This window comes from Aulonocara sp. 'chitande type north' Nkhata Bay, linkage group LG19, assembly GCF_057382095.1.
Source record: "Aulonocara sp. 'chitande type north' Nkhata Bay isolate Kocher_YH1m ecotype deep benthic linkage group LG19, A_spYH_male_GT1.1, whole genome shotgun sequence".
NCBI classification, from domain to species: domain Eukaryota; kingdom Metazoa; phylum Chordata; class Actinopteri; order Cichliformes; family Cichlidae; genus Aulonocara; species Aulonocara sp. 'chitande type north' Nkhata Bay.
The window spans coordinates 1,673,729-1,691,419 of record NC_141362.1 but is presented as its reverse complement, the minus strand read 5'-3'; the positions used below and the strand labels follow the sequence as shown (position 1 = coordinate 1,691,419).

The following is a 17,691-nucleotide window of genomic DNA, read 5'->3' as shown; positions in this document are numbered from 1 at the left end:
TGTCGATCTAGCTTCCACCATCGAGAACCAAGCTTTCGAATGTGTGAAGCTGATGGCGGTGGCGGCAGAGAGCAGGCGTACTTGGTCATAAAATCAAGTACGCCTGACTCATAAAATCAGTTCCTTCTCTGGAGGTTGGAGTGAAGAAGAGACAGCCATAGAACATTGCAGTTGAGGTTTGTGTTGTATATCTTCTACGTCCATTGTTGCTCAGAGCGTACTGTCACAGGTGGACTACGACAAGTTAGAGGACCCAAACACAGATGTGCGGAGGGTATGAAAGGCAGAGGAAGAACAAAGGGTGACTCGGTCAATATATAGATTAGGGGTGATTAGGGAAGTGGAGACGGCTGGGGAACACAGCAGGAACAAAATAGACATAATGAGACAGGGGAAGCAAAACTGAACATAATGCCCATGAGACAAGGTACTATCAACAACAACAACAAAAAAAGACAAGACATAACTGTTTCCTGACAGAGACAGAATACAGACAAAATACAATCCAGACAAAAAGGTGAATAAAGATGGAGCCATGACTGACTGGCAGAGGAGACGCTGATGACAAGACGCAGAGATGGGACTGTGATAGACTAGACACAAAAGGGTACTAACACAATCACCAAGTACTCGAAATATAGATATTAAATATGATATTTCTTAAATTCAAAAGAACAAATCATTAGTCCACAAAAGAGACTAAAAACACTGGACCATGATATGTCTTTTATCTTGTCTTCCTCCCCTCAACCTCAAACAGTTGTCACAGATGGCTGCCCTGCTTTGGTCCAAAGTTTCTTCCTGTTAAAACTAAGTTTTTCCTTCCCACAGTCACCAAGTTCTTCCAAATAGGGGATTGTCTGATTGTTGGGGTTTTCTCTGTATTGTTGTTGCGGTAACCAGGAGGAAAATCAACCTGAACCTGAGATTTGACTAACGGACAGGATCTCCCCTCCTTGGGTCTCCTCCATAGACTTTTCTGGAGATGCTGAGAAGTATGATTTCCCTGCAGATGAAGAACATCCTCTGATCCACCTTCTTAAAAAGGGAACCAGCACCCCAGTCTGACATGGAGAGACCCCATCCCAGACCTCCATGCAATGTGGTAGAGACATGTCAACTTGGACAGCCTTAAGGAATTTGTGGTGAATCTCATCCATGCCCAGGGACCCAAAAACTCAGGACTTGTTTAACTACATCAGTGACCTCACCTCCAGTAATGGACAAGTCTTCCCCCCAGCTCCAGATTCTGCAGACGTCTTGTGTATTGTATGTATGCGCTCAACATGTTGTATTTTTGTGGAAATTTTGTCCTAAAAAATGCACATTGAAAATAATGACGTCAACATCAAGTGATGATGAGCTGGTCCTGATGTTTCTAAACAAGAAAAAAAGAAACTGAGGTTCTGGGTTCATTCATTCACCCATCTATTCCTGCAGCACAAGGGAGAATTTCATGGTTTCTAGGAGTTGAATCTGTGTCACTACTACCATGCTCGTATATATTTCAGGGGTGCAGTTTGAGCTCCTGTTGACAGAGTTGGCACAACATCTGAGGAGGCAGAGAAATAATTTCAGAGAGTTTATTGACCTGGAGCAGTGTTTAGCAGTCTGTCTGAGGTAAAATAGTAGTATTTTATTATTTCCATATCACTGTATATTCAGCATGAGTGCGTGTTTTTATCTACAAGCACACTTGTTGCCAAAAGCAGTGGTTGATTGGTCAGAACTGGTTATTCAGATCCAAAAACACGAGCTTGGTTAAAAAATTTTCTTTTGAAAATTCCTCCAGCAAAATCATGTTGTTGGTGTGAAAAAATTTTAACACACAAAATATTTGCATAGATGTTACGCATCTGGTGTGGAAAAGCCTTAACTGAAAGTCTTGCTCGATGGTCTCACCAAACTCCCACACAGAAGTTTTTGCTTCATCTACTGCCAAAGCCAAGTCCTCTTGGCCTGCCAGCTGCCTCTGGAAACCCGCAGATTAACCAAGCTCAACGGGTATCCTCCTTCAGGCTCTGGTGTCCACCATCTGGTCCAGGAATTACCACTAGCACCAATGACCTTCCAGCTGAAACCCCCTCTATTGTCGAGGCCACAACAGCTTCCTCAATAGTAAATGCACAGAATATGGTCCACTCTGACTCAGTGCCCACAGCCTCTTTCAGAATGCTACGGTGTCTGCATTTGGGTACACTGAGCTTCTAGTAACTAATTTCCTTCTGCCACATGATCCAGTTCACCACTCGGTGGTGATTAGTTGGCAGCTCCGATCTTTTCACCCATGTCCAGGACATACAGCTACAGATCTGATGGTATGATTACAAAATCAATCGTCAGTCTCAACATGTGGATATTTAAGTCTTCAGTAGGACAATGAAGTTCCCAGATAGAGCACCTCCAGCATCCAAGATAGCTGTTTACTCAAGATTCATTCCCTAACCTCAAGGTAAAGTGACAATGACTTCCATGTTGGGCAGAAGATGAAGCTTATCTACATGTTCAAATTTCTAGATGGAATCTGTAATGAAAGCGATGTTTGCAGGTGGATAAATGCTTTCATCAAACAGATCATCTTTAAGTACACACTATTTTTGAGTTTTGTGCATATATTCACTTTTAATAATAATATACACTGTACTGTAAATGAGACCTCTCATTACTCATTACTGTCATTTTCATTGTTGTGAGTTTCGAACCATGGTGGATTGATCTAAATGTAGCTTCTTGTGACCATCTTAACTAACTTCTTAACAAATAGAATATTATTTGACTTCACACAAACTTGCACACGTGGCCATCAATTTACGCTAAAATGTTTATTTAAAATGATTATTCATTTTGAAAATAAATTTAAGACATCAAGAGATAAATGTAAATAATCAGGTTAAAGTGCAAAAATATGTTTTGATATAATATTTCTGTAAAAAAATAGCATGGGAATGTGATATTCAACGGGAGATAAATTTGTTTCTACACATCCACTGGTTTCTCTTCCAAGTCAGGCTTGATAAGTAAGTATACATTTATCCACTACTCCGTTATTTCAGTAAGAAATGGTTGGTGAAATGTTTCTTTCTTAAACATTATCTTAAGTTCTGAGATCAAAGTCTTGGGGGGGGGGGGGGGGGGGTTGTTTTGGGGGTTTTTTTACTCATGTTTTCTTTGGTCTTCGTTCAGTGCCCTGGTCCCTGTTGAGTGAATCACTTGATCTTGGCTGGCTTCAGTTCCTTGATCTGCATGTGTAATGTTTTGTGGACGGCCAGAGTCCTGGACTGACAGAAGCCCTTTCCACACTCCTGACATTTAAAGGGCTTTTCTTTAGAATGGATGTACCTGCAGAGGGGAACACAACACTCCAGCAAGTCAGTGTTTACCAAAAAATTATGTCAAATTTCAGATCATTATTTAAAAGGCAATAATTGTCTGGTTTTACCATCCTTTCATTATTACCCAGCAAGAAAAAGCACACAGGCTTAGTTTACAGACAGTCTTCAAGTGATTAACAAGATTTATGGAGCCTGTGTACTCATTAAAAGTGCCATTATCACAATCTGACTTTTTAGCTTAAGGCTTATAGCTTATCTGCTTAACCTCTGGGTGGTCTTGGGTCGATTTGTGCCATTTTTCATTGTTCATTTACACGCCATTTGCACTGTGCAAAAAAAAGTTCGGTCACATTTACTGTTAAAATTTCAGTATGACTTCCAGAAATTAGCTTCAGTGGCTAAGCTACAGACAAACTTACACTATCGGTCCTAGTGGTCGATTTGTGCCCCATTGAAACCCATTATAAACGCTATTTTTCACGGCAAAAAAACTACGGTCAAATCGATCGTGATCGGTTATGTTTCCGTTTCCGTTTGCAGTACTGGCCTTAGAGTTGTAATTTTTTTATTTGTCCACCGGGTGGCGCCCTTGCTCCACATTTGACCCCGGGCTGGAAAACAGCGGGCTGCTTAAACAGACCTGCGGGAAACGAAGCCTCATTTCCGGCGTGCAGCAGCGGCTTCGCCCGCTGATCGGGCGGGACCATTTTCGGCCCCTAGGACCGTTTGAGGGTGCTTTTTTTTTAATCAACAGGAAATGACGTATTTGTTGTGACGTGGTACCGGACGTGTGTGTTGGAAAAAGGGGTCCGACGCAACATGCCCCGGTCATCGTCGGGAGTTAACCCGGGAGGATGCACTGATTTCGGCCTAGAGGAGGAGCATTTGCCGCCTGGAGACCATTTTCTGGTCCTGAAAAAAAAAAAAAAAGGCGATCGAAATGAAGGTTGGTGCCAATCTTTAGTCCATCTAAAGGCCTAATTATAATAACAATCAAATATTACTTCAAATGTTTTTTTTTTTTTAAATATTTCGTTTTGTTTTGGGGGGCTAAAAAAAACGGTGCGCTCATGTAATTAAACTGCGATTAAAAGGGTTAAAATCCGCGAAATGTAATTAAAACTTGACATGAATATTTCAAGGAGAAGTAGGTCTAAAAGATTGGCTAATTTAAAGTGGAAAAAAATATTAATATATAAATTTTTTACAGCGCTTTTTAGGGCGTGGTCGATTTGTGGCTCTAAGCCCGATAGTGTATGCATTTTTCTAGGACCCCCCAGTTCAGCAGCTTTTGTGAAGTTGTCTGATGTATTACAAATGTAATGCAATGCACAGAAGTCAGTGATATTCACTGACTACTGTGCACGAACACAACCACAAACTTTAGTTAGAAGACTTTAGTTTAGAAGAAGAATTGTGTAGATATGAGATGTTTTTGTTCATCCAGACAAAGATTGTTAGGATTAGCATGTTCTTTGCATAGTGGCAGTGAAAATACTAAACTTAGCACAAAAAGTTATGGAAATTTGTGTTTGGTCTATTATTTCTTTGTTGTAACAATGCTTAAATTTTATATCGTTGTAAAACGGTTTTATTTGCCAGTTCTTCACCGCCAATGCCAAACAGCTTATTCTGCTTCTGACTCTTCTGGTACCAGGTGCTGACAATCAGGTGCCATTGGTGTGATATAGGACAGCTTCAACCTAATGTTCCACAAAACCAAGTGGCAGCATTATTTGGAGTGAGGCAGTAAAGGCAGCCTTGGCCAAGTTTCGCATAAAGAAGATTGTCAAAGACAGGCCACTAAGTGGGCATCTCAAGAAGTAAATACCACAAGAAGACAGTTTTCTCATCCTATCAGCACTTAGGAACCATAGGTAGTCTTCTACAGTCTACAGTCAATATGGGCAACGGCTCTGTCCCTAGAAAACACGCAGTCCATCTCCTGTATCACAGGGCTGCCAAGAGGCCTGCTATGAGAACTCTTCACCATGGTGTCGGCAACATCAGGAACCTAGAACTTGAACATGTGGAGGTACATTATGTTCAGTGATGAGTTCAGATTCTGCCTATGGCAGCTGGCTCTCAGGGTAGCACAATAAGCTGTTTGGCATTGGCAGAGAAGGTTTGGCAAGTTTTTCATGGACACAACCCACATTCTCAACTTTGCTGCTCAACCCACAAATGCATTTTGCTTACAAATGTGGCCCCATTTAAAGGGAAATAACGTGGCTTTCCAGTGGTAAACGATTTATTACCAAGAAACATGTTACATGTTACAACAAAGAAATAATTGACCAAACACAAACTTCCTTACCTGTTGCGTTAACTTTATGAATAGAAAAACTGGGATTTATGTTAATGTGAACAAAACTTGAGTGGAAACTAATTCCATTGTGTTGAACTGGTTTGATAAAGTTGGATAAACCAGCATCTCACCTGTGGTCCCTGAGGTGATCCTGTCTCCTGAAGGCCTTGTGACAGATATCACATGTATATGGCCTCTCATCTGTGTGTGTCCTCTCGTGGATCAAAAGGTTGTAGGATTTGGTAAAATGTCGGGCACAGAACTTGCAGACAAATTCTTTCTTGGTCTTTGAAGGCAGTCGGCCTCGACTAGACTTGCGCTCTGGTGAAGTAAGTTTGGTCACATCAAGCATGCATCCCAGGCTGGCTGCGGTCAGGTGTGGAGATGATGCCTGCGCCGCAGAAGCACTAGCGCTCACTGTCATGCTCAGGTCCTCCACCTCTAACTGATCCTCTTTGGTTGCTGCTGCTGCCAGGTTGGCAAAGTCAAAGCGAGGCTTGTTTTTGAAGGTCTGTAGCAACCCTGCCGAGTCTTGCTTAGGTGGCAGAAGGTGAGGGAAAATGGGGATGGATGCCATACAGGAAATCTGGGAAGGAAGCTTAGAGATGGTGCAGCGGGGCAGGGCAAAAGCTGGGTACCCCAGGGTCCACTGGTGAAGGTGGACGGCATGCAGGGCGCTAAAGCTGTAGATGCTGTGAAAATGATCTGCAGGCAGCTGAAGACCTGTTGAACTCTGGATGAGGGAACAGTTGGCCAACTGAAGTGATGGGTGGAGAGGAACTGGTGCTGGCAGAGTCTTGCTCCCCATGTCTGCTAAATCAAATCCAGCAGGCTGTCTAATTGAGACAAAAAATATCAGCTGATGAAAATATCAAACTTCAACTGAGCTACAGTTGTTTCTTTATAAACATTTATTTATTAAATTCATCAAATAAAAAATCTGTTAATAAAAAGAAATGATTAAAAAAAAGAATGTACTTGAATGTAATACAAAGAGCATAAATTATTGGCCAAAAATTTGTTGGCTAAAGTACATCATAGTTTTCAGAATACATTTCACCAAAAACATCAAAGAAAAAAGGAAAATAATAACAAAAGTTCATTGTAAAACCAGTGTTAGTATGCACACACACACACACACACACACACACACACACACACACACACACACACACACACACACTGAAAGCTCATGCACATGTGGTTGGGTGTTTCTTGTTACCTTCCCAGGTACATGCCTGGGGGTGTTGAGGGCAAGGAAACAGAATGACAGCATTCAACCAGAGAAATACCTGTGAGCTATTAAATCAGGTTTGATCAGCTGGAATAACAATAGACAATAATGCATCTTTGTCTGAGGCAGACGCTGATGGACACAAGCCATTGGAACTTCAAGTCCCATTGTCTGAATGAACAAAACCCACAAACCACTCCTCACCTCTTCGTCTCAAACTGCTTGTTTAAATAAGGCTCTTTTACCCAAGTGCCTTTCACTTAGATTTGAATTTTTACAAATATGTATAGTTTGGATATTTTTCACTTCACTATAAGTTTTGTGTCGCTACAGTAACTGTAGTAGTTACAATTACAGTTACTACCATAAATATACAATGTTTCAAACTGAATATTTAATTCCAAAAATGAAAACTAACCAAAAGATATTATTTTGATACATACAAAGTTAATCAGCTGTTATTAGTGGTTAAAAACCATTAACACATTGGTCAACAACATCAAAATGCTGCTTACTCATGAAATGCTGCTTACTTCATTTGTAACAATACGCATTAGCATTTTTTGATATTTAATCATTCAGTCTTTGCATTCAACAACAACACTTACATCGTACAATATACTGTATCATCAAATATTAACGTTTAAAATCCTAAAAATTTGAAAGTCAGATCAACATTAACAGTTATCATTATGTTCTTTGAATGCTCATTACTCACATATTAATGCTAGAGCAATGTATCACAAATGAGGATTTGTGTGAAATATATTTGAATCACTGTTATTTGGAGAAAAATAGAATTTGGCTGTAATAAGGACAACACATTTGTTTTAGAAATATGCATGAAGGATCATTTGTAAAAAGCCAGACAACCTTTGCATTTCATTATATATCTAGAATGAACTTTTTGAGTCTGCATAGTTTGTTTTATAGTTTATAATTATTGGCGATTTTCAGTCCAGTGGTTGGAAATAGCAGTTGTGCAGTTTATAATAAAGAAGCTAAATGCAAACTTGACAGATGAATAAATTTAAATAAAAATATAGAAAGCCTTAACTGCAAACCTGAAGCTACTCATCCAGGTAGTTGCAGTGAGGACCAGTGAAGCTCAAACAGCCCCCTGGGGTCTGCTCCTTTCTGATCATGTAGCAGAAGTAATTGATTTTTACATAGGAGGTAATTAGAGAAGATACATGCTATGCTGCTAAGCCTTTCCACACCTTTAACCCTTGCTGTCTGCATATCACAAGATTCCAATCTAAACACCCACCAGCCTGATTCAGCCCCTCAGGGGTCTCTGTTGTGAACATTGGAATTTCACATTTACCTATTTAAGAAGAATACCTAGTTAGTAGTATTACACATGCCAAAGAAAAGAGACTTTACAAAACAGATTTTTAATAGATGAATGAATAGACGAATTAACAGACATATAAAGAAACAAACATATATTGTGAAATAGTCACAAATTAATACTAATACTGACTGCTGTGAAACTTCCTTGTTCTTTTACTAATAGTAATGTTATGAAGCTTGTTGATTTTAAATGCAGCTCAAAATGTATAAAGTATATTTCTTATGAACTATGCAAAATATTAAACTTTCTATTTCAAATGTGAGTAACATTGTCCAAAACCGAAGCACTGAAGTAATAAAAACGTGTTAATTTAAGTAAAGAAACAGGTTTATTTTTACAATGCAGTGTAGATTACAAACCTAATATTTTTATTTTTACCTCAGTGGAATATCTAAGACTTGTTATGGTCTGGAAACTGATATGTAATCTAGACTTTCAGGCCCTCACTGCTTGTTGTGCTGTGTTTGCACAGCGTACGCAGACCTCAGAACAGTCATTTCTCACAGTGATGCTGTATTTGCTGCTTTATTTAGACAATGTTTGGGCTCTAAGGTCATTTAGTGGATAATGAAATGTCGATTAAAAAAAAACATACTGTTTTGGCCGTCACTCTTTCCACAGACCAATTATGCAACGCATATACTGTACATTTCCTGACCCAGGTGACCGTGAGCAGTATCAGTTATTAGTTAGTTGCCATCATAGCCCTGAGAATGCACCCATTTCATCTTTAAGAAAATAGGTTCACTTTGTTTCCTTTTTCTTTGTGTAATTATGTGCTAATGTTTGCTAAAATTTTATCTGTGCACTTCCTTCGTTACTTCTTTATTTACAGGCAAAGATAATCAATAAAAACAACCTGCACTACTAACAGAATTAAAAATAAACTTGCGAGTCTCGATGCATATATTGTACATATTGTATTCAAATTAAGATTTATTTTATTGTAATAGGCAAAGGTATAACAAATTGCATGACTGAAGTGGAAACAATTGTTTTTAGGGCACCACAAATGTAAGTTTTTAAGAGCAAACTGTGTTTTTATCTATTGGCATTAATTTGTAAAATATGTGTTATAAATTAGGCTATATTTAATGCAAAAATAAGTGTTTTTTGAAAATGGGCAATAATGACAATGGCAACTTAGATGACTCGAAATAATTATTGGAAAAACAGAAAATGAGCAATGACATGACATTTTAAACAATGTTTGCAATAACTGTAGGCTAATTTAATTTTTAATTTAAAAAAATGAATGTGAAACTTTTTTTCCATTCAGCATCTGGATGGTCATTATCGTTTTTATGTTTAATTAAAACAACAACGTGAAACAAAGACTTACCAATGAAATAAAAAGTTGTGAAAAGCTGTCCTTGCGTCACAACCTTATGCGGCCTTGTTTTATCGGTGTGGATGCGTCACTGGTATGGTCGCATGTGCCTCCGTGCTCCTGTTTTCCTCCAGTGTGACTTCAGTGACGAGGCTGAGCTGAACAGGAGGCGCGCTGTGGTGGTGTACTTGTTATGCTGAGACGCTTATTCCAACTGCCTCTTTATTGCAGCGCAGCCTCCGACACCTAGGCACGTCACACAAGCATGCCCATATACAACGCAGCAGGCAAAGAACATTGCTAGTATATATCGATCACTGAACAGTTCCTGTAGGTGTGTTTCACGTTAGTGCGCCATCGGCATGGCTATGTGGAGCGTGCATAACACATTTCATAGATAATTAAATTAAAAGTGTAGTCAAACTTCCAGTGAACAAAATCTGCCACCTGGTGGCAAATGCTTTTGCAAAAAAAAAAAAAAACACACCATAAAAGTGGATTTATGAGGAAGGAAAAACTGAAATTTGCATAAAGCTGAATATCTTGGCATAGTATTTCATAAGAAATGGTTACATGTCATGGATAGATAAATAACAAACTTCCTACTTCCTACTTTCAGAAAGAAAGTAGATTAACCACTGTATGAACCAATCTGCTGTGTCCTTGCAGAGCTGGAAAGACTTTGTTTTTTAAAACAGATTTTCAAAAATATAACTGGCTTAATGTTGCCATGGGCATCGATAATGTTTTATTAATTCAGGCTTTCGTGTTGTTTGGGGTCCTAGTTGGTGCTGGGTTCAAACAGAAGGAGATGGTTAGAGAAAAGCAGAAAGAAGACAAAACATAATGAAATTAGAGCTATCTTTCTCTTGTTGTCACTGTCTGTAATCTTGATAATTTATTTTATTTTTTAAATGGATGTAACGGTCTAATGGCACTAAACTTCATGTATTTTAACACTTGTGTTGAGTCATAGCCAGGGGGTCTATACAAATGTGTAATTTCATGACTATATGAAACAATACTGGGAGGTTGTTTACGGAGACCAAAACACTGTTGACTCATTGTGGAAGTATTTGTGGTTAAAGCTGCTTTTGATTTGTGCAGATTTAACACTGCGTGCAGGTGCCCTTGTGTGCGTTCCCAAACACATGTACATTTTCAGGCTGGCTGTAGCTCAAGAGGTAGAGCGAGTCTACTAATTGGGAGGCTGCTGGCTGCTCTAGTCTGCAAAGTATCGGGCAAGAACCAGAAGTTGCACTCCAATGCATCCATTGTAATATGAATGTGTGTGAATGACAGAAAAAAAAACTTCTTGCATGAGTGGGTGAATGAGATATATGAAGTGCTTTGAGTGCTGCAGTAGGGTAGAAAAGTGCTATTTCTGTCACAGTTAAGTTTCAGGGTTATCAGTCAATCCAGTTATCCAGGATTTATTTTACCTGCTTTGGTGCAAATGAAAGTGACAACTATACTAAGCATTTTGTCCTATTAATGTCAGCATTAACTGTGGGGTTATTCACTGTTAAAGTAACTTGCTCCAGAGCAGGTTAAGTTTAGAAATCAACAGCCATGAAGTCAGCACCTATTGACCAATCAGTTCCCCAGGGTCACAGTTCCTGGAAGATACCTCAAACCTCAGTGCACAGATGTTAAAAGGGTTTTTCAGTGGTTTCTAATGCTTTTGTGTTTTGTGATAACCATCAGTAACAAATATAAAATATTTTCCTTGATTTCTTTTCCCCTTTCAGGTGCACACAATGTTATTTTTCTATGAGCATAGTGACTTTACATCAACTGTGCACATAGTCTAAGCCTACATTTAAATTCTGCTTTTACACTTATTATTTTCTTCCTTTCAGACCGTTAGACACCAGTTTCTTTACTGACTTCAGATGAGTTTATTAATCTTGTCAAGAAAAACAAAGATATCTTATTTTGAACTCACTTTGTAGCACATGGACAAGGTGCAACGGAGAAACAACAACAAGACAACCACAAAAAGGGCATGAATTTGTACGTGGAGGCCACAGACCACAGACTCTTTCCTTATTGCTTCTGATCTGACTTTATTTTTCTCTAGTTTTACTTTTTGCTAGCATCTTTGTCCCTAGCATGTGCGGTATGTTCTCCATATTCAGGTTGCACAAATAATCTGTAGTGTAAAGAAGATTCCAGGAAATAGGCAGTTATGTGAGGAGAGTTAGACAGAGCTCCACAGCAGGACCAGGATCTGCTCCTTTGTGTGAGAAAGAACAGGAGGAACAATGCAAGATTCCTACAAAATGACTTCGACCAGTCGAGTCATGTGCCTGCGTCAGACCAAACTGCCAGAAACAGATTTAATGACAGTTGCATGAGGACTTGACATCCTGTAGTGGTAAATTTGCACATTTGTCATTTTTGTTTAATTAGTTTATTTGTTGAATAGGGACGATGTACATGAATAAACATTGCTGTAAATGCACCAGAGTTAGCAACAGGCAAATTTAGTCACTTTTAGATCTTAAAAGAAATGGTAAATGGTAAATGGCCTGTATTTATATAGCGCTTTACTAGTCCCTAAGGATCCCAAAGCGCTTTACACAACCAGTCATCCACCCATTCACACACAGGTGATGGCAGCTACATTGTAGCCACAGCCACCCTGGGGCGCACTGACAGAGGCGAGGCTGCCGGACACTGGCGCCACCGGGCCCTCTGACCACCACCAGTAGGCAACGGGTGAAGTGTCTTGCCCAAGGACACAACGACCGAGACTGTCCAAGCCGGGGCTCGAACCGGCAACCTAAAAACAATATACAATAGCAACATTTTAAAAACAAAAGGTAGAAAAAAGAGAAAAGGTAAAGAAGACATTAGAAAACCCATACCAAAGGAAAGCAATATGGCACTAGGAGAATAAAACCAAATCAATATTGACAAATTATACTACAAACTTTCTTTCAACTGACTTTTGAAAATATTATATGCAGTGGTGTTCTGTCAGGACAAGCAAGGTTTTATCAAATCTAGAAATAGACATAAATTAAAATGTACCAAAGAAAGGTCATCTCTGCTGGCATACAGCTCCTCACCTGTCAATTAGTAGTTGCATTAAGCCTTTACATTACTGCCATCTTGTGGCCATTGTCGCTGAAAGCGGTGCTTACTTCAGTCTCAGAGAAAACTGTAGTCCTCTCTGTCTCTGACGGAGCGTCCATCTCCCGTCAGGACTGATTGGAGCAGGGCAAGCGAGAGAGGCCAGCAGCTTGCTTCTGGTGGTTTGGCACATTGTTAATAACCCGCTGGTCTGTGACTGGAAACATATGCTTTGTAAGCTTCATTTAATGTATAACTTTTCGACATAGATTTTTTGTTTCAAATAAAACAAAATAATTGCGATGGCACATATTGCTCCAATAAGCTGAGAGGGTATTACAACAAGTTAAATTTTAAAGTTTAAACAAGTATTATCATGTATTATCTGTATACGCAGTCACATTGTGACACCTAAGTTTACTAGCTGGGACCACATCCTCAGTAACGATGAGCGATGAAGGATGAGGAACTGTGAACTGGTGCTGCGGTTTGGGGAAGGCTTCGAAGGGGACTGGAGACAGCTCCCGGGCCGGGCAGATCCCCATGTACTAACTAGAAGTGAATGAAGGAAAGGAAGAGAGGAGAAGAGGAGAAGAGAAGGAAAAAGGGGGGAAGGGGGGACATGAAAATGAGAACAGCATTTCTCAGCTTGAGGCCAGAAGGGGTGTGAATGAGGAGTGGTCCCGCTCCTGAAATTCAGATGATATCTCCACTTGATAATAATAATAATAATAATAATGCATACTTTATTGATCCCCATGGGGAAATTACTTGTTTTTCTCTGCATTTGACCCATTCACTCAGTGAAGCAGTGGGCAGCCCACTAAGCAGGCGCCCGGGGAGCAGTGTGTAGGGACGGTACCTTGCTCAGCGGTACCTCAGGGTAGCCGTTAAGTGGATTCGAACCGCCGACCTTCCGATCATGGGGCGACCACTTTACCTACTGAGCTATCCCTGCCCCAAAAAATTTTTAAAGGGGAAGCGCGAATGCGCATCCCCGCCCCCCAAGCTAGGGCCGTGGCAGCGAGATCGTGGGGGTTCGAACTGGCGGCGCTCTGTACCAGAGTGCTCTGCCACACATCATACGCCAAACGGCCGGCCAATATTAAGATTAAGTCAATAGTAATCTGGTCATCTGTCAGAGATCATAAATCATCAGTGTGCTGTAAGAAGAAAATGGACAGATTATACAGATGTGCAGTACTGCTTCAATTCAGTTCAATTTGGTTTTATTTATACAGCGCCAAATCACAACAACAGGCGCAGAAACAGAAAAACTCCCTTTTAACAGGAAGAAACCTCCGGCAGAACCAGGCTCAGGGAGGGGCGGGGCCATCAGCTGTGATTGGTTGGGGTGAAAGAAGGAAGACAGGATAAAGACATGCTGTGGAAGAGAGACAGAGGTGAATAACAGATATGATTCGATGCAGAGAGGTCTGTTAATACATAGTGAGTGAGAAAGGTGACTGGAAAGGAAAAACTCCCTTTTAACAGGAAGAAACCTCCGGCAGAACCAGGCTCAGGGAGGGGCGGGGCCATCTGCTGCGAGAAAAGGGGGTGAGAAAAGGAGGACAGGATAAAGACATGCTGTGGAAGAGAGACAGAGATTAATAACAAGTATGATTCAGCAGAGAGGTCTGTTAAGTGAGTGAGAAAGGTGACTGGAAAGGAAAAACTCAATGCATCATGCATCAGCTATTACACAGGAGAGCTTCACGGTTTGGGATTGTGATGGGGTCGAAAGATAATGCTTCCTGAAATCAAAATGATTGAAGTTATGCATAAGCTTCATTTGTTGTCTGTTATGGTCGTACTGACAGTGTGCATGTGAGAATGGATGACTCATGACTGCAGAACAAATCAGCCTATCGGGACAAATAAAGTAACCTGAACATTACAAGCCAAATTTTATGATGGATATGAAAAAAATTACAAATTTGTTGCAAAGTGCTCAGCAGCTGTGAGACCTCTCTGTTTTCCTCCTGCAAAACTTTGTTTGCCACAAAGGCCATTGTGGAAAAATAATTGGGCAAGCCAACAGCACATCTTTGGTCCATTAATTTGACCATTTTCCTGAAACATTTGTTGCATTAATTTGTTTAGTAGACACACTTCTTTGGCTGAATGGAATGCGATCATTTCAGTGTACCTTTTGAAGCTGGATAGTTACACAGGTTGCAATAATGATGCACTGTAACTTTAAAAATCCAGATCCAAATATGTGGCTTGTGATGCTCCAGCTCTAGCAAAAAATAAACAAACAACAACAAAGAAATATGGTATCTAACCAGATTCTTACTCTGGATGGCATTACCTTGGCCTCCAGTAACGCTGTGAGGAACCTTGGAGTCATTTTTGACCAGGACATGTCCTTCAATGCACATATTAAACAAATATGTAAGACTGCTTTCTTCCATTTGCGCAACATCTCTAAAATTAGAAATATCCTGTCTCAGAGTGATGCTGCGACCGGTTGGGGTGAGAGAAGGAAGACAGGATAAAGACATGCTGTGGAAGAGACACAGAGGTGAATAACAGATATGATTCGATGCAGAGAGGTCTGTTAATACATAGTGAGTGAGAAAGGTCACTGGAAAGGAAAAACTCAATGCATCATGGGAATCCCCCGGCAGCCTACGTCTATTGCAGCATAACTAAGGGAGGATTCAGGGTCACCTGGTCCAGCCCTAACTATATGCTTTAGCAAAAAGGAAAGTTTGAAGCCTAATCTTGAAAGTAGAGATAGTGTCCGTCTCCTGAATCCAAACTGGAAGCTGGTTCCACAGAAGAGGGGCCTGAAAACTGAAGGCTCTGCCTCCCATTCTACTTTTAAATACTCTAGGAACAACAAGTAGGCCTGCAGAGCGAGAGCGAAGTGCTCTAATAGGGTGATATGGTACTACAAGGTCATTAAGATAAGATGGGGCCTGATTATTTAAGACCTTGTATGTGAGGAGCAGGATTTTGAATTCAATTCTGGATTTAACAGGAAGCCAATGAAGGGAAGCCAAAACAGGAGAAATATGCTCTCTCTTTCTAGTCCCTGTCAGGACTCTTGCTGCAGCATTTTGGATTAGCTGAAGGCTTTTCCCTGGTCAAAAATGACTCCAAGGTTCCTCACAGTGTTACTGGAGGCCAAGGTAATGCCATCCAGAGTAAGAATCTGGTTAGATACCATATTTCTAAGCTTTTCAGGGCCGAGTACAATAACCTCAGTTTGATCTGAATTAAGAAGCAGAAAGTTAGCGGCCATCCAGGTCTGTATGTCTGTAAGACATTCCTGCAGTTTAACTCATTGGTGTGTGTTATCTGGCTTCATGGACAGATAGAGCTGGGTGTCATCTGCATAGCAGTGAAAATGTATGCTATGTCTTCTAATGATGCTGCCTAAGGGAAGCATGTATAATGTAAACAGAATTGGTCCTAGCACTGAACCCTGTGGAACTCCATAATTAACCTCAGTGTGTGAAGAGGACTCTCCATTTACATGCACAAATTGGAGTCTATTAGATAGATATGATACAAACCACTGCAGCACAGTACCTGTAATACCTACAGCATGTTCTAATCGCTCTAATAGGATATTATGGTCGACAGTATCGAACGCTGCACTGAGGTCTAGCAGGACAAGCACAGAGATGAGTCCACTGTCAGAGGCCATAAGAAGATCATTTGTAACCTTCACTAAAGCTGTTTCTGTGCTGTGATGAGCTCTGAAACCTGACTGAAACTCTTCAAATAAACCATTCCTCTGCAGATGATCTGTTAGCTGTTTGACAACTACTCTTTCAAGGATGTTTGATATAAAGGAAGGTTGGAGATTGGCCTATAATTAGCTAAGACTGCTGGGTCTAGAGATGCTTTTTGAGTAAATGTTTAACTACAGCCAGCTTGAAGGCCTGTGGTACATAGCTGATTATTAGAGATAGGTTGATCATATTTAAGATCGAATAAGACTCCAACTGACTATCCAGTTATATACATTAGCCAGATACATAGGCTGGGCTGGATGGTTCCCTGGCCTAAGATGGGTGATGGGTGTATGTGGCGGGGTGTGGTGAGTGGCTTGGCTGCAGGGTGGATTGCGCAGTGAGTTAAGGGGACAGTTCCAGGGGAGTTTGCTTAACGTGGCTGGTGGTTGTTGTCATGCCCATCCCTTATTTCAGTAGTGTGCCAGGACCTCGAGGTGTGTGGAGTTGGTGAAATGACGGCAAGCTGACTAGACATAGAGGACTGGAAAGAATCAGCCTGAGGGATCTTGACAATGTAAATAAAGCAAACTCACATTGTGAACACAAACATTGTGTGGTGTGTGGGGTCCCCAAGAGCACTTGGGATGCCTGTAGCTCAGTGATCAGAGCAGTGCATCCACAGCTCACAAGGTTGGTGGTTTGATCGCTGGCTGCTCCGGTCTGCAGGCTGGGCAACCCAAAGTTACTTTCTGATGCATTTATCAGACCACAATGGTGTGTGACTGGTAGATAGAAAACACTTAAGCATAGAAGAAACAGGCTGTGTGAATCAGGCATGTTGTATAAAGTGCTTTGAGTCCTCCATGAGAGATAAAAAGTGTTAAGACCATTTTCAGTTACTCATCGTGTTACATGCCCGTTTATTTTGTGGTTTTACAGAGCTAAGGAGTTAGGGATAGCACTCGTCTGTAATCTCACAGTTTGTGGTTCGATACCTGGCTGCTCTTCGATACATCCATCAGAGTGTGAGAATGGGCGACCGTGGCTCAGGGGGTTGGGAAGTGCATCTGTAACCGGAAGGTTGCCGGTTTGTTCCCTGGGCTCTCTGTCCTGGTCGTTGTGTCCTTGGGCAAGACTTCACCTACCGCCTACTGGTGTTGGCCAGAGGGGCCAATGGCGCGATATGGCAGCCTCACTTCTGCCGCAGGGCAGCTGTAGCTACAACTGTAGCTGCCTCCACCAGTGTGTAAATGTGAGAGTGAATAAATAGTGGAATTGTAAAGCACTTTGGGTGCCTTGAAAAGCGCTATATAAATGCAATCCATTAATGTTAGAAAGCACTTAGGTAGAGCATGGG

The 17,691-nt window shown here is 40.8% G+C and overlaps 1 protein-coding gene across 2 annotated transcripts; it reads right to left on the bottom strand.

Moving 5' to 3' along the window:
* Positions 1–2,697: 2,697 nt before the first annotated feature.
* osr1 (odd-skipped related transcription factor 1) lies at positions 2,698–9,829 on the bottom strand. 2 transcript variants are annotated; one of them, XM_086275631.1, is made up of 3 exons: positions 9,574–9,818; positions 5,772–6,476; positions 2,698–3,339 (listed from the first exon to the last, which is right to left on the bottom strand). In XM_086275631.1, exons 2-3 carry the CDS (start codon positions 6,446–6,448, stop codon positions 3,207–3,209), a joined length of 810 nt encoding a protein of 269 aa, XP_086131757.1. In that variant the 5' UTR covers positions 6,449–6,476; positions 9,574–9,818; the 3' UTR covers positions 2,698–3,206. The 2 variants fall into 2 exon arrangements, with proteins under 2 accessions (XP_086131757.1, XP_086131756.1); XM_086275630.1 differs by lacking the exon at positions 2,698–3,339 and adding an exon at positions 3,703–4,244 and having other exon boundaries at positions 9,574–9,829.
* Positions 9,830–17,691: the final 7,862 nt, after the last annotated feature.